The following is a 24,920-nucleotide window of genomic DNA, read 5'->3' as shown; positions in this document are numbered from 1 at the left end:
GGCAGGCATGACTACTGAGAAGGCCCTCTGCCTGGTTTCCTGCAGCTTCACTTCTCGCATTGAGATAACTGCAGAAGACCCTTGGAACTGGACCTCAGTGTCTGGGCTGAACGATGGGTGTCGAGACGCTCCTTCAGGTATACTGGGCCGAAGCTGTTTAGGGCTTTAAAGGTCAGCACCAACACTTTGAATTGTGCTTGGAAACGTACTGGGAGCCAATGTAAATATTTTTGGATTGGTGTTATACGGTCACAGCGGCTGCTCCCATCCTGGCAGCAGCTTCTAAGAAAACTGTAGCACAATTAAGGGCTGTAGTTCAGTGGTAGAAGCTCAGTGTAGTTTTGGCCTCTGTGTATAACCCAACCAGATAAACCCACTCAAAGAGTCATGAATGGTGGTCCTTCAAGAGTTTGATAAACATTCTGTTGTTGCTGCCTGAGTACTACAATAAGCAGAGTGCTGTAAAGCACAGTTTGCCCCAATATATGGTTGGTGGACTGCCTTCGGCATTGTGGAATCATAAGTTGTGCAGTACTAGTTGTTATAGTGAGCAGGGTTCCACACAGTTAAAGGACCAGTCAGTTTCTGATGTTCACATATTAGGTGTGGAGGTCTGGTGGGGGATACGTACATACATAAAACAATTGTGTACCATATACAGTTTTGTATCACCAGTATTTGGAGATGAACGTATGGTGAATGCCATCTGACAATGGGCAAGTTGCAAAAATGAAGTTGTGGAAACCGTAGCAGCCACAAATATCAATGACAGGTTTTACCCTAAGATCTTCATCTGGATTCTCAGCAACGGCAAGAATAAGTGATCATACGTTGGACCATAGTTCAGTGGTAGAACATCTGCTTTGCATGTAGAAGGACCCAGGTTCAATCCCCAGTATTTCCAAGTAGGGAAACACAGGAGACCTGCTACCAGACAGTGTAGAGAAGACTGAAGCTCTGTGTAAGACAGTTCCTGTCTTCCTTAATGTCAGGCACTAGGCAACATTTCTCATTCTTGGTTTTTTTGTTCTATCCTAAAGCAACAACTTGTAAGTGGCACCTCTGAAGTACAGTATGTTTGACTGGGATGGCCACTGGTCTTAGTATTGTGGACAATATTTCTACAGCTTTTGATGTATCTAATCTTCATCTGTTCTCTGTTCTTTCAGCCAGTGCTTCTTTGTACTTAATCTTGTTACTGTTCTTAAGCTTATCTCCATCAAAAGAAGTCAGCTTCAGAATGGCAAATAATATAAGGAAGGTTTAGTTTCAGTCACCAACGTGAAATATTCTATGCCAGTGTTTCCCAGAACTTCTCTTTCATTTTCTAGGACCACATTCCACCCCCCTTAGCCCAAGTACTTTTTTTGTTAAGGAAAAAGACGGAGTGTAAAGAAATATAAAATAATAAAATAATAATAAAACACACCATTGCATTCTAAATGCTAAATAAGCACCCTATATTAGAATTCACTAAAGCTGCATACTATGTACAGTTTTTGTAATTTTCATTATGAATTTTAACTTCTTTTTTACTTCCTCCGTAAGTTTTCTGGAGTTGCATCATTCAGTCACAGTACAATATCACAGTATAATACAAGTACTTTAGTTTTCTTTAATACAGATCAAGATTAAATCATTTTCTTTCAGTCTTCAAGGCTAGAAGCTACAAAAGGAATTAGACATGCACTCAGGTGCCCTTAACACTGAAAGCATGTCACGTTGCTTTTCAAATTTCCCTGAGTTTAAAAATCAAAGTTTGAAAAGGTATCCCACAGATGATAAAAACCATCACCTGCATGCCCAAGAGGTTTGATAAGAATCAAGTGACAAAATCTCCTGAAACCTTCAAGTATGTGTGCAGATGAGACCTTACGAAGGTGGCAAAATAGAGAAACACATGCACACTGACCACTGACACAGACTACAGTGAAGAGGAATAATTATTTGTTTTCATTTGCTTTGTGTTTACATTAAGTCCATCTTTCATTACCATACCAAGTTAATGAATGACTAGGGAATGATGGATGGTTTGAGACTACAGCATGATTGGGAAATAGAGAAGCTTGTGTTGGTAGCCTTAGCCTCAGTGGTAATCAAACAGATACTTTAAATGTGAAAAAGTTATTTTGCTTGGGGTCAGTGAAGATCACTGGTGTTCTTAAACTTTTTTCAGGTACCATTTCTCAACCTACTTAGATATCCTGCCTCCTGTATCTGCCCCTCTCGACCATGGATATTTGTATGCAGAGAAACAGATTTGAATTTAAAGTGGCACAAAATGTCATTCACAGAATGTCTAAACAATTTATGACTGTTGAGGGCACATCTTTTTCCTGTGATAGAATGCTTTAAGAAAATTGCAGTTGAAAAATTCAGTGCAACTCTGTTCAGTAGATTATAATATGCCTTTGTTTGCAGTAGACTGCTATTGTTTCTTACTAACAGTGGTGGTATTCTATTAGTGTGTAGTAGAATTTAGTAAGCCTGTAAGCTATCTAAAATATTTGTGCTTGAACTGGCAGATTGGATTTAATGCGCTTGAGTTTTAATTTTTGAGAAAACCAGGCTATGTGCAGAAAATTCTTTGCCTTTTTCAATCCACTAGTGGGAGTGTGAAATGGGCTTATGATTTTTTATGTATTTTAGTTATAATTGGGTTCAAAGCCAAATATTTATCTGTAAAGCCAAGGGTGAGACCCAGAAAAACCTTTGAATGGTTGAAAGGCAAGAGTGGTATCTCCAATTTCGGCTTGTTTCCCCCATGAGAATGGGTTTTGTGGGCACATACAGCTTCAGTGGGAAGGAGGAGGCGGGGAAGTCCTGTTGCAGAAGCAGACCTCTTTTCACAGTTCTCTGAAACCTGCCCATATCATTCAGTGATACAGATATTCCAAGATGATGTGTGATAATTTTTATTTTATCCCAGCCCTCAGTTTGCATGAAGCTCACGTGAATTTTGTACAATCAGGCTATGACTTTTTCTGTAAGTTGCATCTTGTAAATTTGCTGCTTTGTGAGTTGAGAAATAAACCAAATATTTGAACTGCAGCGTTGGAACACAAAATGACTTCATTTATCAACATTAAGGAACGTGGTGTATTTGGAGACTGTTTGATTAGGGAGAGCAGGTTGTCTGATTTCTCATTTTAGTGGGGGGGGGGAGAATTGTAAAGGGTGCTTCATTCAAAAAACTGTGTGTCCAGCAGCATATCACCAGCGACATGCTTATTCTCACTTTCAAATACGTTTTGTCTAATGGAGGTGAGAGAAGGGCAGTGGCCTGCTCATAGAGGGGTATCTACTTCATTCACAATATCTGGCTTTATTTTAGGACTGCATAGTAGGAAGCAAAGCTAGGGAAGCTGCATTCCCAAACCTGGCATTTTAGTCTCTAGGAAGCCGGAGCCTGAGACTCAGACTACACACTAAGTGGAGTCCCATGACTTCGAAACTTTGCATAGTGTATTGTTTGGGGCCTTCCTCAAGGAAGTTGATATGTCTTATTTTATTTTATTTCTGATCTTCCTCTCCACCCCACACCTCCATGTCACCTTCCTTCTATGGAGCTTGGCTTGAAGAGAATAGATTTATTGTTCTGCAAACCTGCATTTGATGCTTCATTCTGGGCGGAGAACAAGAGAACACACTGCACCAAAACAACATGACCTAGTGACAAAAGCTAGAGAACTGACCCTTCTATTATAAAAAAAGCATGTGCTTAAACGAAGACTGGAGCTGCCTACGGATTTCTTTTTAAGATGGTCTTAATTTATGTATTGCCAAAAATGCAAATTGGAGTCAAATAAAAATCAAATATACATAATTCTTGAAAATTGTAGCTTCCTAGGCAGGAAAAATCAGGTCACAGAGCAGAAAACCACAATACTAGTTCCAGGCAGCCAGAATGAGTGTGTGAGTGTTTCTATCAGCAAATTCATGTGTTTCATGGCAGTTTGCCCTCAAAATGCAGTGAACATATCTGTAGCATGCATGCTTCCTTGACTCCCCACCCCCAGTCCCAGCCGTTCAGTGAAATTCTGCTATGTAGTCACAGCTTCTTGAGCTTTTGATCAATATTCTCCAATCAGTGTTCTTACTAGCTTCACTCTTCCTTTCATTTATAGCTTAATTATTGCCAAAGCAGTTTCATATATCTTCAAAATTATAAAACCCTAAAATGAAAAACAGTTCACTTCATTTTCCCTGTTAAATATGAAATTAATAATGCAAAGTGTTGAACTAGCTTCTTCAAATAATTGCAAAGTTTTTTATTTTTTTTAAAAAAATATATAAGACATGCTGTGTTATCCTATTTTACAAAGACAAACTACATGAGAATTTGTAGCAATAAGAACTGGAGCCAAATACAAGAATCAATTCCTTTGTGAGAAAGCTTAATCCTATCAATGTTGCAGCATTGGATAATAGCTCTTAGAATTATATTTACTCTGTTATTTTTGGAGTTTTCCATCTTAAATAAGCATTTCCAGAATATGTAGTTTTAGAAATAGTACTTTTTTGATATTTCATGTTAATCAACTCAAGTGATAATTTGTTCACAGAAATGTTACATTTTTATTTTTCTGCAGTTGCACTAAAATCATCCAGTTCTGCAAAGTCTGACAGAAATGGCATTCAAGAAAGCAGCAGAACTATTAAACCTAGAGAGACCATGCTGGAAGGAGAACTTTTACTACAGGTACTTGTGGTTATGTTGAAAGAATTTCTGTGGGAAATAATCTTGGAACATGGGTTTAATTTGCTTCATTCATCAATAGAAGCATAAGCAAAAACTTTGCATCTATTCCAGTTACCACGCCAGGCTTTTCTTTAATCTTTTTCTAAGATCTAGAACATAATGCCTTACTATGTATAATGGGTTGAGCCAGAAAATCATTGTTTACTAGCTAAGCCTTGTAAGTAAGCCTACAAAAGTTACTAGGCTACTAAAAAAATGCACTAGTCAGCTAATGGCCTGCATTTCAGTTTTGGCTACAGAACAGGGAGAACCTTCTTCATGGATATACAGGCTAATAAAATTATTGGCTTTAACTGGCAAAGGAGGGATGGAATGGCCCACCCCTCTTCCACTAGTCTAGTGCATTTATGTCCTGGTCACAGAGGAAAAGACTTTCCTTCCTCAACCTTTAGCACAAATACTAAGCTGACAGGCTAGGAGAAATTTGTCCATCTTCTGCCAGCCCACTCACTGGCCTGTACGGATTTCCTTGTCGCCTATGACAACCAAGCAAGTTGTTAAATACACACTATGTTGCTCATTTTGCTTATTTGCATAATTTAATTTCCTAGCTTCTTTAAAACACTGTCCAGAGTGAATGTTAGTATTTTGGGCTTAAATCAAACTAGTAAGTTGGGATCTGAATTACAGGTTTTTAGGTCCTCAGCTCTGGACCGCATATGTATTTTCAAAATCCCATAATTAAAGCATTAAGCATATAACATCATAGGTGTATCTTAATCTGTAAATGTGTGCAGAATCCTTTGATGCTTTATAGTAACACTACCTGAAAGTGCCCAGTGTTGCCTGGGAATCTAAGAAACTAAAACAGATTGAGATTTTTAAATGAATAGTATAAGTTGTTAGTTTTGAGGGCTGTACTCAGCCCCCACCCCCTGACACAGAGCCCTGATCTGACCTGGGGAACACCTGACCAGATTTGGTCCTGAATCCATTTTAGGGTGGGGCTAATGTTTAATTAGCAGGCCAGGGGAAGGAGGGACTGCATCTCCTTTCCGCCTTCTCCTGAATGCACTGCAGAGATCAGAAGAGTTGTCTCCTGCTGGTTGTTGCTTTGACAATGCATTCCGTGCAAGAAATAAACTAATGAAGCAGACCCAGTAGCTAGCAGGGCTACAACCTTGGTGCATGATTCCTTCAGTGTTGCTGGCAGCTGGCACCCAAACGTAGACAAAAACCGACTCCTTTTTCATGGGACAGTCGTGACAAATTGGGTGACGGTATCTAGAGCTGCCCAAACCCAGGCAAAACAGCCAGCCAGATGGGTCTAATCCTCTTCCCAAGAGACATAGTAGATGTTAGATTAGATGATGGACCACATTTTCCTAGATGCAATTTCTAAGGTAACATTCCTATGAAATGATCATCGAACATTAACATTATTACACAAGTGTCTTCGATTTAACTTTGGATTTAATTTTCACATCATAAAACCCTTGGACATTAGTATTGCATGCCTAATGTACTAGCAATCTCACTCTTGGGGGTTATTGTAGATTTTATGTAAATGCTTTGAAAATGGAAAACTTAGTCTTTAACATGGTTTTCTGCTGCTGATTTGCTGTTTGGTATTGGCCAGAATAATAATTGTGGCTATATTAACATTTTTCCTGTGCTTCTTGTAATATATATTAAATTACATTTTTAAATCCTCTTTTTCAACATGCAGTATCAATGTATTTTTCAAATTAAACTTGTTGCTGTTCTATCTTCAGGCATTAAACGGCTTTGTGCTGGTGGTCACGTCAGATGCACTCATATTTTATGTTTCTTCTACAATCCAGGATTACTTGGGTTTTCAGCAGGTAAGCACTTTTTCCTCTTTCAGAAAGAGTACTTTCAAAGTTTTGGGTCTGCTTCGAAAGGCAAATTTATTTGTCATGATGGCTTCTAGAGAAATCCCAGAAATGGTACCTCCCTGGGTAACAATGGTAGATGCAAGCAGCTCTTAAGGAAGCTGTAGAGAAACCTCTTATAAAGAAACTATGGCCTATTTTAAAAACTACCTCTGTTTCAAACTTCCAGCCTTCTGTCTCATATAATTTAACTGCTCCATGAAGACACTGGGGGAGATTATATGGAGAGTTGGGCTCTGTCACTTGTTGCTATCAGTACCTCTCTTGAGGTTTCCATGTGAATGTATGCAGGTAGCACAAGGGTGTTTTGCACCAGCCCTCCACCTTCTCACTTTCGGTGCAAAAGCCTCAAGAACAATTCCAAGCACATGTGTGAAACACAGGAAGGTCAGAAGGACAGGGGTCACCAAGTGTTGCACAAAGTATGAAAATAAGTAAATAATTTTTGTAGCTCCTGTGAAAGGATTAAGAACTCCAATCATCAGCACCCTCAAAAAATAATGTTCTTACTATGAGATTTAAAGTTGATTTTAAGTCCACAGCATAAATGTGACTTTGATTAGTAGACTAGTCCCCCTTTTTTAAAAAAAGGTAATATATTTTATTATCTTGATTCCGAATTAAGCAATAGAAATGCATTACCTAACTTACATCCAGTTGTTGGAACTTTGGCTGGCACTGCATCAGTTGAATGCATACTCTAGTTAGATTTGAAATAAGCACACCAGTTTCAACCCTGTTCAAGATACACTTATATGCTTAGCACCTTTTGGATGTATTGCAAGGATATTGTGGTCTTTGTTTTGCTCCCAGTTGTACAAACAGTTTTAATAAACAATTATGAAGGATTAAAAAAAACTGGTTTTTGCTAGATTAACTTGCCTTCTTTCATAATTCTATAGGAGTCCATTAATTGTAGTGGACTGTCTTACTTAAAATATGATGAATTGTAATCTTCTTTGTAGCAATCAAAGCAATCAAGCACAGGAATGTTACTTAGCATTTTCTTTGCTATCATTGTCTCTTGAATATAGTCTGATATTATACACCAGAGTGTATTTGAACTAATTCACACGGAAGACAGACCAGAATTCCAGCGCCAGCTTCACTGGGCTCTGAACCCCGTACATTCTACAGATTCTGGACAGATAATGCAAGGTTAGTATCTGGTAGTAGCACTAGCAAATAATTTGTGTCTGTCTTTATGAGACATATCTATGAAGCAATGTTTATGTTTATAGGTATTGGGGAGAAAACTTCACACTGCATTCTCTCCTACTACCTGCAAAGGTGCTTATCTGTAACGGGGACTGATACTAATGGGACATGCATCACACATCTAGAGGTTTTCCAAATGGCAGATATTTATAAAGTGTGTTATGCCTTAGCGATACCTCCCACTGCCATTCTTGTTTAGAATAGTATTTGAAACCTTGGTTACAAAGGGAGTTGCCATTATCATATGAACAAATGTTTGTCTAAAAGGAAGTCTTAAATGATCTTTTCATATAGGTGATAATGGCTTTTCACAGTCAGCAACATATTATAACCCAGAGCAGCTACCTCCAGAGAATTCCTCTTTTATGGAACGAAACTTCATCTGTAGATTACGCTGTCTCTTGGATAATTCATCTGGGTTCTTGGTGAGTACAGAGTTGCATTAATGTCTGGTTCACACCTAACAGGATACTATGATTTCAGATTTTTCACTCGATTTTTAAAAGAAACAAAAAGCTATCATAGCTATTCCACTTCTGAATCCTGTATGCGTGAGTAGGACTATATTGACCTTGAATCGGAGCTAGCAAGTGCATAGCCTTAAGCCAGGCATAGACAAACTTTGCCCTCCAGCTGTTTTGGGACTACAACTCCCATCATCCCTAGCTAACAGTACCAGTGAAGTCGGTTTGTGTTCCTGCGCATGCGCAAGTGCCGAAACCCGAAAATAACCAGTTTCGGTACTTCCAGGTTTGGCGCGGTCCACAACCCGAAAACGCGCAACCCACCTCATTCGTATCTCGAGGTATGACTGTACTTTCAAAAGAATTGTTTAAACAATATAAAAAAGTAATCTGCATATTTGCATAAAAGTAACTACTTGTGAAATAACAGTAAAGGGATTCACTCTCAGTAGTGCATGATGCAATGGCTGTTCATCAAATCTCTTAATTTAAGATTCACTATCCTTTCACATGATTGGTCGTCCCATAGTAAAATTGGGTAAACTTGCTCTTTTGGATGATGTTTAAAATATACAGTGGCATAGCTTATCACAGCTATATCTAACAAAAATGAAATTGTATCTAAAAATGTGGCATGAGGTTATAACCCGTTTTCTTCTTTTAAAGGCCATGAATTTTCAAGGGAGACTAAAGTTTCTCCACGGACAGAACAAGAAAGGAAAGGATGGCGCTTCTATATCCCCCCAGTTGGCTTTGTTTGCAGTGGCTACTCCACTTCAGCCTCCATCCATTCTTGAAATACGTACCAAAAACTTCATCTTCAGAACTAAGCATAAGCTAGACTTCACACCTATAGGATGTGATGCAAAGTAAGTGCAAGGTTATCTGAGAATAATTATACACTATAGCTGAAATTCAGAAGTACAGGTTAAAGTTGTAATATATAAGTCTATGTAGCCCCGGTGGCAATTGTTCTGCATCCTTAGTCCTTACATCCTTTCCATTGAAGTTCAATTAATTAACCCCTCTAAATAAGTACAGCTTCATTCATGATCTTCTTGCATCTTTAATGACCAAAATGTACATATTTCAGAGAATTACTGGTCAATAATGAATTTAAGCCACATTTTCAGGTAGCAAGATATGGGACACTTTTCTTCTATCATCATCATCATCATCGTTTTTTATTTGTATGCCGCCTTTCCATAGTTAAAACAGTGCTCAAGGCGGCTTACAGCATGACAAGATTTACATAATTACCGACATAACAAAAGTCATAAACAATAAACAGAGCACATCAGAAGGTACACAACAAAACGGAAAACAATTTCCACATAAATCATAAAATCTAAAACTGAAAAAATACAGCATTAAAATCAATAGCAATTTAAAATGACATGGATAAAAAATAAAAACAATTTTAAATTTTTTAAAAACAATTTTAAAAAAGGATCCACTGATCAGTGATACTGGCCTACTGTACTTATTGTTGTTGTTGTTATTATTATTATTATTATTATTATTATTATTATTATTATTATTATTATTATTTTGGGCAACATTTAGCTGTTGCGAATTGCCGAGTAGTTGTTGTTTTCTGCTTGTTCAGATTTTCAGTGGGAAATTCTGATTTTATTTTGGGTTTTGTTTTATTTATTTTTCTTCAAGCTCTTGAGCTGTGAAAGGATTGCATAATATGATTAAAATGTTTTAAATATCTTTTGCAGAGGCCGAATTGTGCTGGGTTATACTGAAGCAGAACTCTGCATGAGAGGAACAGGATACCAGTTTATCCACGCAGCTGATATGCTTTATTGTGCTGAGAATCATGTCCGAAGTAAGTGCCCTCTTCTCCTGAGCCATGTAGCAGAACAAAGTGTGCCAAAATAAATTCAGAAATGTATCCAAAATTAACCTTATTGTTTTTCTAATAAGGGCTTTTTTCTAGGCATGTCCTTCGACCAAACATGTGAGCTTACTTGGAAGAAGCAGTGTTTAATTTTCCCATGTGGATTCCTTTAGCTTCATTCTCCATGTTCCTGTCACATCCTGCTCTTTGCACTTCCTCTTCTCTGCCTCTCTTGCTGCCAGTTCAGCAGTTTTCTCAGGCAGATGGAAAAAATCTCTTCAAAGTAGTCAAAGTCTAAATTTAGAATGTTTTCTGACCTTGATGTATTTGAATCCCTTTGTCACAAATTTTGACCATCTCTATAGCTTCTGCTGAAGGGGTGTACTCTTTCTTTGTCCTATATAGCATTTTATTTGAGATGCCTTCCATTCTCCTTTCCTCGCTGAAAGCTTTTTTTGGGAAATAACTTTGTTTTCTAAAACCAGTTAAAATATTCCATATTTTTATCCTGTTTAGAGACACCCCTTCCCCCCAAAATACTGAAAAGTTTTAAATAAGTTGCAGTTGAAACCTCTTGGGTTCCATAGCTGTTATTTCTGTTTAGCTATGAAATATTGGCCATATTTGTACATAATACCGACCCATGGTTTAGCATGTTATGTACAATTTGCAATGAACTTGGGCTTGCATACTTTCTTTTACTTCTCCTATACAGCTCGGAAGATAATTTTGGAAGCTTTTATTGACAGATTTAGTTAACCGGAATTTAACACTGACTATGGTCAGTTTAAATCAAGCCAAATTCAAAACATGGTTTTCTGAAGCCAAATTGTTTAAACTAACCACAGTTTGTATTTACCACAATTTCATGACTGTACAGTGCAGGGAAATATGATTTGCTAGAAGCAGAACGAAAAGTTTCAAAAGTTATTCCAGCTATACAAGAGAAGTTCTATGTCCAGCACACAATCCTGAGACTTAGTTATGCTTGTGCATTCTCAGCAAACCATGTTTTAGCCTGGCATGCAAATGCAGTCATTGTGTTGTTGAGAATAGAATACAGAACAGTAGGTTGGATTCAAACTTCGTCATATCTAGAGTAAACCACTGAAATCAATGGGACATGAGTCAGTCATAACCAAAGGCCCATTTAAATGGATATGCATTTGATCCTGAAAATTAGCTGGACTTAACCTTTTAAGTAGTTTTGATTTGATTAGTTTGTAAGTTCTATGTAAATAGGAATGCCAAACTTTTTATTGGGCATCATTAAAGATGCTTCTCTCTTTTTTCCTGCTCATTTTTTTTAGTGATGAAGACAGGAGAGAGTGGTATGACTGTGTTTCGACTTCTTACCAAAGAAAATCGATGGGCCTGGGTTCAAGCAAACGCACGCCTGGTTTACAAAAATGGGAGACCAGATTATATTATTGCTACACAGAGACCTCTTACGTAAGTAGCCACTGACTTATAGAGACACTGCAGTTGGGATGATCTAAGGATATCTTATTCAAAACAGAGATATATAACAAAAAAAAAGTTTGTCCTATGGGGAGAATTCTAGCCCTGTACTTCCTATCCTCCCACTAAAAGCATTATCTCCCTATGGAGCAAGTGCAGGCAAAATGCTGGTTCTGTGGTTAGTTATGAGAATCTTGACAATGCCTGCTTCCCCCTTAACCACAGTTATAATCAGCGCTTCCTTTACCTGGGATCTGAAACAATGCTTTGCTTGGTTTAGGGACTTGCTTAATGTTGTTTTGTTCTTCTTTTCTCTGTGGGTAGTTTGGCCCTTTTTACAGGGCAATATGTATTTAAAACAATTATATTAAACTTTTTTAATTGTTGTGGTGTTGCTGTATGAGTTACTAGTAACCTTCAAAATGGGATACAGTGGGTTAATAATCTTATAGACTGAAACCCAAAACAAGTACATGCTAGAGGCTTGCATTAGCCCAGTGTGAAATTATTTGCTTTTATTGTCTCCGAAGAATAACTACAGTACCACAAGCTGCTTTTAACTCTACTCAGTTTGAAAAAGCTATTCCCCATACAGCAAGGGGAACTGTTATTAATCAGAAAGGTTTGATGCCCCCTGAGGTGCATAGAACTATCTTCACTTTTTTGGATCTTCGCCTAAATACAGAAAAGTAAATATTCTGTAACATGTTTCTGTGAATGACAAAATCATTTAAAATACTTGTGTGTCCTTTTAGTTGTTGTTCTTCATTATTAATGCTATGCAGAATATTCATCACATTATTGACTGTTGTTTATAGATACAGGATTGATAGAATTTCTAATCTCCATTAGCAAATAGTTTTGATATAAAAATTGAACTTAATAACTAGGATGCAGAGTGTCCAGTCATCTCTCCCCACCCTTCCCTGTGCTTTCAAAAACATTTTGCCATGCAGAATTGGCAGAAGCTAGGGGTGTCTTTCAAAAACATGTTCAAACTTCCTGTAGGCATAAGGAAGCTGTCATGTGGTCCTTTGGATTTAGGTCAATATGTAAATTATGTTTCTTTTCTCCCAGCCTACCATTAGTGTCTGCTTCTTATACAGGTGTGCAGTTTTAGTGCTGTGCCTTTCCCCCAGTTATAATAGCTTTCTGTATCTGTTCAGGTACTGGGAGAGTCTGTTGCAGCACTAAAGTAAAATACAGTGGATGCTCAGGTTGTGAACATGATCCATGCGGGATGCACGTTCGCAACCCACAGCATTCGCAACCCGCGTCTGCGCACGCGTGGGTTGCAATTCGGCACTTCTGCGCATGTGCAAAGTGCGATTTAGCGCTTCTGCGCATGCACGACCGCCAAAACCTGGAAGTAACCAGTTCCAGTACTTCCAGGTTTCGGCGGTCCGTAACCCAAAAAAACGCAACCTGAAGTGTCTGTAACCCGAGGTATGACTGTATGGCTTTCCTTTCTTTCTTACAGTTCCTGCTATTAACTTGCTATTCTTGTTATTTTGCAATTCAGAGATGAAGAAGGGGCAGAGCATTTACGGAAGCGGAACATGAAGCTGCCCTTCGTGTTCGCGACAGGTGAGGCTGTGCTCTATGAAGTGATGTTTCAGCCGCCTGGCTTAATGGATTCTTCTCAGGCAAAGGTTAAAAGCAGCATTGGGAAAGGAGCTTCTTCTAAGGCTACACTGCGCAAAGAATCTGTTGATCCCAATTCACTTCTGGGTGCAATGTTGCAGCAAGATGAATCTGTGTATCTCTGCCCACCTGCTCCAAATAAAATTTCCTTTGAGAGGAACCTTTTTGCGGACACCTGGGATGAACTGGGTAGCATGATGGCCTGTGATTGGCAGGATAATGTTTTACCAGTGAGGAATAACAGCATTCTGAAACAGGAGCAGACTGAGTGCCCCCAGGAAAGCAACTTGATGCTTCCTGAAGACAGCGTGGGACTTTTTCAGGATAACAAAAACAGTGAACTGTATAACATCATGAAAACTCTGGGTGTTGACTTTGAAGATATAAAATGTTTTCAGCAGGATGAAGAGTTTTTTAAAAACGAACTTTCTGGGGCAGATGATATTAGAGACATAGATATAACTGATGAAATCTTGACCTATGTTCAGGAGTCTTTAAACAAGTCTGACCTCTTGTATTCGGGTTGCCAGCAGCAACAGCAGCCCATGGTTCAGAACTCTACTTGTTTAATGCAGCAGCAACTGGAGCAGCAGCAGAAACAACCAGGGGTGGAGCAGCAACAGCAGCAGCAACAGCTGTGTCAGAAGATGAAGCACATGCAGGTCAATGGGATGCTCTCAAACTGGAACTCTGTCAGCAGCATGCCCCTTAACCCTTCACAGCAACAGACACAGCCGTATGTCTTTTCTGGCATGCAGGAAGTAACTCAGGAGTTCCCTTACAAATCTGAAGTCAACACAGCAACATACGCATGTAGGCAGGAGTTCATTCCCTACAAGCAGCCAACCAGCATGGTGTCACAGCTTTCAGATTTTACACAGATAGACTTCCCAGTAGGAAGCTTTGACAGATCATCCTATTCAGGGTCTTCTGGTCTGGAGGATTTTCTCAGTTGTTTGCAGCAGGTTCCAGAAAGCCAGCCTTGTGGAGTAAACTCTCAGCAAGTTATAGTAACTCCACAGACGTGCTATGCAGGTGCTGTGTCAATGTATCAGTGTGTATCTGAAACTCAACCAAACAGCACAGAACAAATGCAGTATAATCCTGTGGTATCTGGACAGCAAGCATTGCTAAGCAAGGTATGGCATTTCTGAAATTATTTGTTTGGCTTTTTTTTAACTTGGAAATGTGCTGTGTCAGTGTTCTGAGAGTTGCTCTCTAGCTAACAATTTTAAATATACAAATTCATTGTACAAATGAACTGTTACCATCTGATTGGTTTGCATCTTAATTTGTGCATGGAGTTTTATTCAGTGGGCCACCCTAAAGAGACCTAAGGACTTAGCTGCGTAGCGTAAATTTTCTGGTACCCCTCCAATAGAATCCTTTTCTCCTGCTGCCTCATTATTGCTTAGCAATTATTTTAACTGTAACTATGAAGAAAAAAGGATCAGTCATGTCAAATGGTGAATTATTTGCTTCATTAGGGTCAGGAAACTTACCGTATTTTTTGCTCTATAAGACTCACTTTTTCCCTCCTAAAAAGTAAGGGGAAATGTGTGTGCGTCTTATGGAGCAAATGCAGGCTGTGTAGCTATCCCAGAAGCCAGAACAGCCAGGGGGATCGCTGCTTTCTCTGCATAGCAATTCCTCTTGTTGTTCTGGCTTCTGAGATTCAGAATATTTTTTTCTTGTTTTCCTCCTCCAAAAACTAGGTGCGTCTTATGGTCTGGTGCGACTTATAGAGCAAAAATACGGTAATTTTGCTACATTACTGTAGGTAATTTAAGATATTTAAAGTAGTGATTAATGCACTTTTGTACGGGAAAGAAATAGATTTAAACAATATCTACATAATTTGAGTGTGTTCACATGGTCAGCATCAAATGCTCTCAGATTATTTTTGGAGTCATAAGGAACAATTATTTAAGAACCGAAATAAGTGTAGAAGGACAATATTATCTTTAATGGCTTCACATTATTGGTGAATAAATTTTGTCTGGCATTCAGAAGTTTGTGGGATAGAACACATTTATAATATCTCCTTAGCACAGCATTAGGAGAAGAAAATTGATGTGGCTGATGATGGTTATTTGGTGTAGGTCAGGTCTAGTGATGACTCTTCCAACCCCAGCTGGCAGCTTCTCTTGGCAAACTCTCATATGGGCTGATCTGTAAGAGGATCTTGCCTTGGGACTAAAATTGGACTTTCTGATCTTTAAACCATTTTAGCCTCAGTTCTGTTAAATTTGTATACAACACACAGGAAACGAAACCCCGTTGATATATCTTAACAATTACTTTCTACTGCAGACCAGGATTTATCGAACTTTCTACTCCCAGATTTCATTTGAGAGGGCTGAAAATTCACGAGAGCCAGAAAATGACAGAGCCAAAGGCAGAATCAATCACAAAATGAGGCAGAGCTTGGCATAACCAGCTGGGAGTTACTGGCATTTTCTATTGACACCTACTTTCTCTTTGAAAATTGCTAATTTTTTTGCCACATAAATTTCCTTGTGGCAAGGAGGTCCATCCTTCAGCTTTTCTCAACCTAAATAGAGGCATTGGCACTGGAGGTGTTGTGACTCAGCATCCCCATTTTAGGTAGAATTTGCTAAACCAGGGGCTCCTTGTGGAGAAAGTGTTTTGTTTTATATTTTCTCTCCCACTCTATGTGTCTCAAAAGTCATTCCTGTCATTTATTCTTGCCTTCTCCTTTTGCACTGAATCTGTCACCTCAAACCGTGAAATAACCTTATCCCTACCCCAAAAAACCAACCTGCTGACTTCCTTCACATCTCTTCTCTTTTTATATTTCCTGCTCTTATAACAACTTCCCCTCCCTTCTCTGTTCCCTGATGTTGTTGATTTTATTTATATATACATTGGTACCTCTGGTTGTGAACGGGACCCATTCCGGAGGCCCGTTCGCAACATGAAAAGAGTGCAACGCACAGCGGTGCATCTGCACACCCGCGGGTTGTGATTTGCCGCTTCTGTGCATGCGTGTGATGTCATTTTGCACTTCTGCGCATGCGTGAGCAGCGAAACCCGGAAGTAACCCTTTCTGGTATTTCCGGGTTGCCGCGGGACGTAACCTGAAAGAACGTAACATGAAACAAACGTAACATGAGGTATGACTGTATATTGCAGTTGTAGGCACTTCTCCTTTTCGTCTCCCTCAGACTCTCTTCTTTCTCTAAACTGCTACTCAGTCTGTCCATCATCTGTTTTCCATCGCTCTCTCTTTCTTTCTTTCCTCCCCTCTGACTTTGCATGCTACAACCTTGCTCTCAGAATCACCACCACATGTTCCTATGTGCCATGCTTGCAAGATGCTGCTGCGCTTGCATTGGTCAGTCCAATAGGCTACAGTATGCCCAAGCACTGGATGCCCATCTAGTCGTAGACATGGGCCCACTGATGGCCCCAGACCCTCCGCTGGCGAAGTACTGCTGTAGATGCATGAAAAAAAAATCAAAACACTACAAGATATTAGAAGCTGGCCACTGCTTAAAGCTATGTTTTCAACTTTTAGTACAGTGTTGCGTGGCTAGAACTGTAATCCTTCCATAGCTGTAATAGTTGACATTTTTCCATCATTGTTTGAAATGCAGCTGGGTCTGCCTTCAAGCTATTATATTTGAGTCATTCAGTAGCTCTCTGACTCACCCAGCTTGAAGCTTTACTTTAGTATGCATTGAAACTTTTTTGTTTTACTCCAGTAAGTTTGAATTCTGAGTCTGAGACCCTATAACAAAGCCCACAGCTAAATCTTCATCCACAGTAGTTTTCATTAGTTGGCAATTGTCCCCAACAAGTGTTATAGAAGTTTAATGTTCAAAACCAAAATAGACTTTTATGTGCCATATAGTATGTGTCAGGCAACAAATGTAAAGAAACTTTCACACAAGCCCATTGTTTGGTTTGCCATTCTCTTTGCTTAGCTTGGAGCATATATCCAGATTCCAAACTAGAGGTTTTCTAGAAGGACTCACATTCATCCTGTTAGGATTTTTTGAAAAACAGTTTATGTCTTCTTCAACTGCAGCTTTGGGATCTAGATCGATTTCTAAAATGTAGCATCCTTTGGTGTATAAAGTCCCTTGTGACAGTTCCCCCAAGATCACTTCACTGACCATACTCTCCATGTCTTGCGGCAAAAATTTTCATCTTTAAAAATCACATTGAAAACATGTGCTGTTCAGAATCTACAGTGAATTATTCTTGTTTACACAAACTTGGCATGTAATAAACATTATGGACTGCAAGTGTAATGGCCATGGATGTGAAATTCCCATAAGCTATAACAACAACAGCAACAACCAGAAGTTTCCTTCCCTATCCCTCACTACATGGGCCACAACTAATTTGTACCTAGGCAAGAGGAAGCGTTGGATAGTTGGAAAAACTGCAGGATAAGGAATGGCATGAGGCTACAGGGACCATCCCTGGCCATTAAACTAGATTATGCCAAATTTGCACATTGTCTTAATAAATATAACAGCAATCATGCTGCTCTTATTCATTTCAGTAAACATGAATTGAACAAACTATATATTTTTTAACAGCTCCATGTCTCAATAGATGCTTACAGATAATGACATATGAAATCTTATCAAATTTAAGCTTCTTTATTTGTGTAAAAAGGTAAAGGGACCCCTGACCATTAGGTCCAGTCGTTAGGTCCATCTCGCTTTATTGGCCGAGGGAGCCAGCGTACAGCTTCTGGGTCATGTGGCCAGCATGACTAAGCCGCTTCTGGATAACCAGAGCAGTGCACAGAAACGCTGTTTACTTCCCGCCAGAGCGGTACCTATTTATCTACTTGCACTTTGACGTGCTTTCGAACTGCTAGGTTGGCAGGCGCAGGGACCAAGCAACGGGAGCTCACCCCGTTGGGGGATTCGAACCGCCGACCTTCTGATCGGCAAGTCCTAGCCTCTGTGGTTTAACCCACAGCACCACCCGCGTCCCTAATATCATCTCTCTTTTGATCCATTGAAATCAAAGAGGCTGACTTCCTCATACCTGGTGAAATTCAGTATAGTGTAAGTGGACTTTCTCTTTCCCAACCCAACTTTCACTTTACTCTCCTTCCCACCCCCGGAGTTCCCTGAACCTCCCTCATCTGCCTCTGAATGTCTCTTAACCCTCTGGAGCAGATTTGGGAGGGGCTGCAAATGGGAGGAGAGGCAGAAGAAGTCTTGCTGCACAAGCAAAAGGCCATTCCGCTCATGCACAGACACCAGTGAACAATCACCCATCATGTTGATGAAAAAATGTGGGGGGGGGGCTTAGAACTGTCAGGATTAAATAACATATTTGTCAGGTGTTTGCTGCTCAAAGTCAAGACCTTCAACGTGGGTTTCAAATAAAATTTTGATATTAAAGGGGAGAAAGGCACTGAAACAATAGTTTTAGAATGCTTGTGTGCATCAGAATATGTGCTTTTCTAAGAGCAGTCACCTGGAAAAAAATTGTTGATAACATTGCTTTTAGATTTGACTTGTATCAATTCAATATGTTACCAGTTAATTTTATGAAACACTGCATTTCTGAAAAAGAAAACAACCCCAGCACGCAAGAGGAGGAAGGGAGCACATAAGGCTAAAGCTTGGTTCTCCTCTACTCTTGCATATAATGCCAAACCATGACATGATAAGTTGTGCATTCTACGAAACTCTTCATTAAAGCTTTGTGCTTGTAGGATTTAGATCTCTTGCTATAAAGGTCAATGACTTGGGGTAGAACATGCTCTGGCAGTTTGGAGTGTATGCTTGCACAGCCCTTGGCTGCACTTTCGTTGGCCTTAGTTGGTGCTATTGATCTTTTAGAAAACCTCCTCTGGGGCCATCCAAGTCCACTTTTTAAGAGAACATCACTAGCCTTTGCATACGCATCCACCGTGCATCCCACAAAGAGACTTTTTGTTAATGCCTGTATTTATTGTTATACATCCTCTCGGTGTAATTATTTGGATCATGTGATTATTCATGTCTCAACAAAAATTGCATTGTAGAACATTGCATTTAATAGAGCTGGATTGTCTTTATGATTTATAGCCATTTCTGAGGGTGCTGATGTGTAATTTTTTGATGCACTTTATACTCATTTTAAGAAGAATTCTCTTCAGGCTTTTTGGAGCATCTCCTTTTGGCCTGAAATGAACTTGAAAACACTCTTAAGAGGAAGAGTTCAGTGAAAGGAATGATTCAGACAAGAGCTAGTGGAACTTCCGTTATATAAACTAGAAAGATCTAAAGTTAGGGGTAGCTGGAAAACAGGCTCCAAAATATTCTAACTGACAGAAATATAAATTAAATTTTTGACCTGTTAAGGTGCCGAGATTTACTTGTGGTCAGATCAAGTGATACAAAATATGCTTTATCTTCCAAGTCATTGGATTTTGTTATAATTTTTCTCTACAACTGACAAAAAGATTTCAGAGCTGTCAAATGGGTCAGTATCCAAAAGTCTAAATAGGTTTCAGCAGCAGTTCATAGTGGTATATATTTTAGGCTGCAGACATGTACACATTTATGTAGGAATAAGTCCATTGAACTCATTGGGGATTATTTCTGAATAGCCATGTATAGGATTGTACACTGCATATCTAAGTTATAGTGCTAGAAATGCAGTTATTTGCATTTGATACTTGTGTATAATCTATTTGATAGAACACTTCTTCAATCAGAAGATGTTGCATATTCGGAAACCAGGCTAGATGTTTTACTTCTGCTTTTGTTGATGTTGCCTGTGTTAGAGCTTGAAACAAAATGTGAAATTTAGATCTTTGATTCAAAGACTGAAATGTGATCTTTGCTGCCTGTGAAATAATGTTTTCATGGGTAGGTGGGCGAGTGAAATTAGAGCAAAATCCAGAGGGCACTAAATAGCAGTGAATATCTGCTGCTGCCAAATGCAAAATACTCTGAGGCTGTTTAGCTAAACATGTATCAAAAGATTCAGAATTCAAAAATTTTCTGAAAATTTTAAGAGCAAATTCATCACCATAATAACTTCTAATAATTTGGCATTGGAATGGAATACCCTAAAATTAGGTGGTATGTTCCACAAACTTGGTAGACTGCCAAAGTATGCAGAATTATATTAGTTTGTACTTTTAAAAAGCAAATCATAAAACCTCCAATGAGCTTGCCCATGCTGTCAGCATCCAGCACCTATGGACTGTTGAGGGTATCCTCTTGAGGTGAGGTGGATGAAACAGGCCTGCTTGAGCAGATATTAGGTAGATACTGTGCTAGGAAGATGAAAACCATAAGTTGTTTTTTAAACACACACACACACCACACCACACACACCTGTATTATATGGAGAGACTTAGAAGAAGAAATGGGGGAAATGAAATCTTTTCTCTTCATTCAGCAGAAACCAATCTTTCCTGCTAGGCAAGAATCATTTCAGGTAGCTGGGAAAGAAAACAGTTGTCCTTTCCACTACCTGTTAAATGTGTCCCGTTAAGATTCTGTGTTACGTATTTTACAGGTGTTGGGATAAGTTGCATTTAGTTTTCATTGAAATAACTTTTCACATTGGCTCCCAAAGGACCTGAGTGCAACTAGCTTAGCTGGGATCAAATAGTTTCTGCTTAAGCAGTGAAATTAGGATACTGCATGTAGGATCATTTATTCTGTACCTGGATATAAATTAGCAGTGTTAAGAAGAAAGCAATTTATCTTTAATAAGACCTTGCCTTTTTTTTTCTAGTTCCAGAATAGTTTTAATGGAGGAAATATGAATGATGCATATCCACCGCAATTAGATGTTGTCAACACCCAGCCTGGAACACATCTTCAGCCTCTTCATCATCCAGCAGAATCCAGATCTTTCTCTGATTTGGCATCCAGTGGTTTTATGTAGTTCAAGAACAAAGTCATATAGAGAAAGAGATCAGGACTGGATTATTGAACAGAGATTGAAAATCATGTGTGGTTGCACTTAAAACGCATGCATATAGGATTTGTCATCCCAAACCTAATATTCATAGGTGGAAGTTGGAGCTGTAATCGTGGCCTAAAAGTGTGCACATGTAATTTTCAGTGAGTGTGAAAACATGCACTATTGCAATATTACTGCATCACATTGTAGAACATAAGATAAGGCAAATGGTTTTATGTTTAGCAGATAAAATGGGCACTTTCGACAATCTTATTTGGAATGGTATAAGATAGTTAATCTTAGGTTATTTTAGGCCTTTTAAAAAGCCATGTTCTAAATAGAGGAGCAAGTGAAGCACTCAATTTTTTATGTCTTTTCTTCAGTTAACTTTATTTAGTAGTTTTTCAGCTTATCCTTTTACTTTACATGTCAGGTTCTAGCACTTTAGTAGACGGTTTAATACAAGGGTTTGATACACAGTTTTAGGTTTTGTACAACCAAATCCGTTGCATTCCTCCTTTACAGTTAGCCTTAAGTGCCTCACAACTTTGCTACCTTATTTCAGAAAGGAGCTTGTTAGGAAAAAGGAGATTCACTGTAAGAACAAATCATATTTACTTTGTGACTATTTAGTGATTACTTTGGTTTGTTTTTAAACAGCTAGAGACCTATAAGCAGTGTATTCCTTCTCTATTAAATGTATATTGTTTTTCTTTAGAATTTGATATTATTCTATATGTGCAGAGTTTTTACTTTGTTAAAAGACTGGGATTTTTGATTTTGTGTTTTGTTGCTTTTCTGCATTCTTCAGGTAGAACAGGGTAAAAGCAGAAACCTTTTAGGAGAAAATTGTCTCCTCGGAATTAGCTCTGAATTTCAAATACTGAAAACATGTGCCTTATCTTGTGTTACAACACTTGTCAAATGGTCTCTTAAAAAAAAAAGTACAAGGCTGCTCTATGCAAATACTTCCATTTAAAGTGGTTATTGAGATAGGTTAATTTTAAAAAACCAGTGGAAAGCAATGTCTCAGTAGCAAATAGTACTAAAGTTTACTTTTGTAAAATAAAATTTCTACACTGAGGGTCAAATTTTGATTGGCTGCTGTTTTTCAACCGTTCCAGTGGGGAGAGGGTCTGTTCATGTTAAATATCCCTGATGATTGCACTCTAAAAAGAAAAAGCTATCTTTCTATGTGTATGTGAATTCACTTTAAATGTCTTTGTTCAAGAGATGAAAAAACTGAAAATTTATTTTAGTTCAAAATTAGAGAGAGATGATCCTTGTAACAAAAAAAAGGATATTTTAAGCTTTGTTTTTAAAAATGGAAAACATTGTATTGGATTTTTATCTGAGGATTTTTAGAACCGCATACACCAATGTTTGGTGTTTCATAGTAGTTTAAATGGGGAAGGGAGGGAGGGATGTGTACATGTTCAAACAAGTGAATATCCTTACATGCTGTTAATATGTAATAAGCACCATTTAATGATGTCTTTGTAAAATATTTTACAAACAGTTAATTTTAAAGTGTTATTCCATATTATTAAAATGTCTATTGCATACATATGTATAATGTAAATGACAGTGTAGACTCTTCAAAAAAGAAAAAAATAATAAACCAACTCCCTCCAGGGTGGTGTTTAAATTTTTGATGAGAAAAGAGTTTCAGTTAAGTTTTTATATATATATATATACGTTTATATAACAAGAAGGAATGTTTTTAAGGGTAAGGTTGTATGGATAGCGGGAGGTGGCTACTCATTTTAATCACTTGAAAGCGGTGTAGTTGTTTTCATCTTAAATCTGAGTCATGGTAAAATTTTGCTTACACAAATCATGTAAATTTGTCCTTCTAGAAAAGATGGCCAGGCAGTTTGTAGACCTTCAAATTTAGGATCTAGCGCTGCTTTTAAAAAGGAAATATTGTTTGATACTATGTTTCAATAATAGCTATGAAGCTTGGGCTATAATGCCCTTTAAGCATTGAACTTTGCTTTGGCCATCACCAAATGCATTAGATTAGTAGCCATTGATTGCTTCTTATTACCTTCTTTCCAAACAATTGCTGTAATATTTTTTGTAACAGTATCATCTTCTTATTATTACAAGAGTAATGTTGACAATCAGTAGCTGTACTGTAAAATGTGAAAGGTTCAAAGGGATAATGTAGGGTTGTTTTTTTAAAGAAAAAGACCAAAACAAAAACAAAACATTAAACTCCACAACAAATTGAGACCTGCATATCATATCACTTCTGCTAAACCAAATATGATCCCGCCACTAAGTGCCAAGGCTGCAGTACAAACTGGTGTACTGCTTTATTGTAGCCTAGTTTAATTCTGTTGTGTGTAATATCAACTTGTTTCTCTGCATTAGTTGCATCTATATGTAACAAACCTGTGTATTGGTGGTGCACTGTTAATCTACACCAAACTGTTCTCAAAAGTGATGAATTGCTGACTTATCGCCCCACCAACCCCACACTTACCCTCCCACCTCCAAGCAAATTATTTCCTAGTTTTAATCAGTATTAGACTACCCATTTTTGTAGATTCTATCTTGGCTTTTCCCCTTTCCGTCTGTCTCCCATCACCCTTTGTTATCTATGCTTTATGTCATGCAGTTAATTTCTTACGTGTTGGGGTATAATTTTATAGTGCTTTTAATGAGCTTCAGTCAAACTTGTAAAGCATAATATACGACAATAAAATATCACCTGACTAGAGCTAATACGTAATTTTTTCCACAGCACACCATACTTTATTCCTAGTTCTGGAAGATAATACAGACACTTGAAAGTATATTGTATAACTTGGTTTCCAGGACTGCTTGGGATGGACAACCCTCTTTCATACACAAGATCCAACATTGCTAGACCTCCCTCTCTCTAACCATCTGTTGCATACTCCCTCAGGTGTCTGTCTCTGGCAAAGGTACCAGCTGAGTTCGTGTTACTCCCCAGTAACAGAAAGAATTTCAAAATGCTTTTGATGCCTTTAAACCCCTCCTTCAAGTGCCAAACAGAACAGAGTGGAAAGGATGATAGAATTCAAAATGAGGCTTCACCTAGTTCTTGCTGCTACTTTTAAAACAATTGAGGTGGATCTAGACCAGAGCTTTCCAAACTGTGTTGCATCATGTTAGTGTGTCGGCTGCAGTGTGTAGGTGTGTTGCGTGAGTGCGCTCAGTGCTCCTCCCGGGGATGGAAAGGCGTTAGTTTAACCTCCAGTTTGCTAGTAAAACTGAATTACTGTGTCGCGAAATGATGCATGTCTAAAAAGTGTGTCACCAACATGAAAAGTTTGGAAAGCTCTGATCTGGACTTTGTTATGCTTATGGGAAACCCATTAAAGCTAGTGGGACTTCAGTGGTAACTATATTTTAAGTTCCATTGTTGTATTGGGCCTGCTCTAAGCATAATTAAGGTCCAGATCTAAGGCCTGCGTGTGACGAGGGAGGAAGTAAAGGGGGGCATTTTTTTGACTGTAGGATTTGTTCTGACACTGACCCCCCAGTGAGAATTTCCAAATGCTAGACCTGACCTTGGATAATATTAAACAATATTTTTATTCAAACAAGATGGGTCCCACACACAGAAGCATGTTTTTGTACAAGGCTGGTACTCTCTTCCTTTGGCTACATCTCAGCAGCTACATCTCTGCTTCAGCACTATGACAGTGGTATGTAATTCTGCTCACATTATTAGGACCGCACAGAAGAGTGGATTGGCACAAGGTTGATGCTACACAACTCCGCAT

General features: G+C 38.5%; 1 protein-coding gene across 1 annotated transcript in view; it reads left to right on the top strand.

Annotated features, from left to right (window-relative positions):
• AHR (aryl hydrocarbon receptor) overlaps positions 1 to 23,887 on the top strand; it is a 47,581-nt gene extending 23,694 nt beyond the window's left edge. Inside the window, exons 3-11 of the mRNA XM_083578596.1 lie at positions 4,593 to 4,702; positions 6,478 to 6,567; positions 7,653 to 7,776; positions 8,131 to 8,261; positions 8,967 to 9,169; positions 10,028 to 10,137; positions 11,460 to 11,601; positions 13,133 to 14,393; positions 20,989 to 23,887. Of these exons, the coding sequence (XP_083434722.1) occupies positions 4,593 to 4,702; positions 6,478 to 6,567; positions 7,653 to 7,776; positions 8,131 to 8,261; positions 8,967 to 9,169; positions 10,028 to 10,137; positions 11,460 to 11,601; positions 13,133 to 14,393; positions 20,989 to 21,141 (2,324 nt within the window). The 3' untranslated portion in view covers positions 21,142 to 23,887. The remainder of the gene's footprint in view (positions 1 to 4,592; positions 4,703 to 6,477; positions 6,568 to 7,652; positions 7,777 to 8,130; positions 8,262 to 8,966; positions 9,170 to 10,027; positions 10,138 to 11,459; positions 11,602 to 13,132; positions 14,394 to 20,988) is intronic.
• The last annotated feature ends 1,033 nt before the right edge of the window (positions 23,888 to 24,920 follow it).

This window comes from Podarcis filfolensis (genome assembly GCF_964270895.1).
Source record: "Podarcis filfolensis genome assembly, chromosome: 12".
NCBI classification, from domain to species: Eukaryota; Metazoa; Chordata; class Lepidosauria; order Squamata; family Lacertidae; genus Podarcis; species Podarcis filfolensis.
This window is presented reverse-complemented; position numbering and strand designations above follow the sequence as displayed.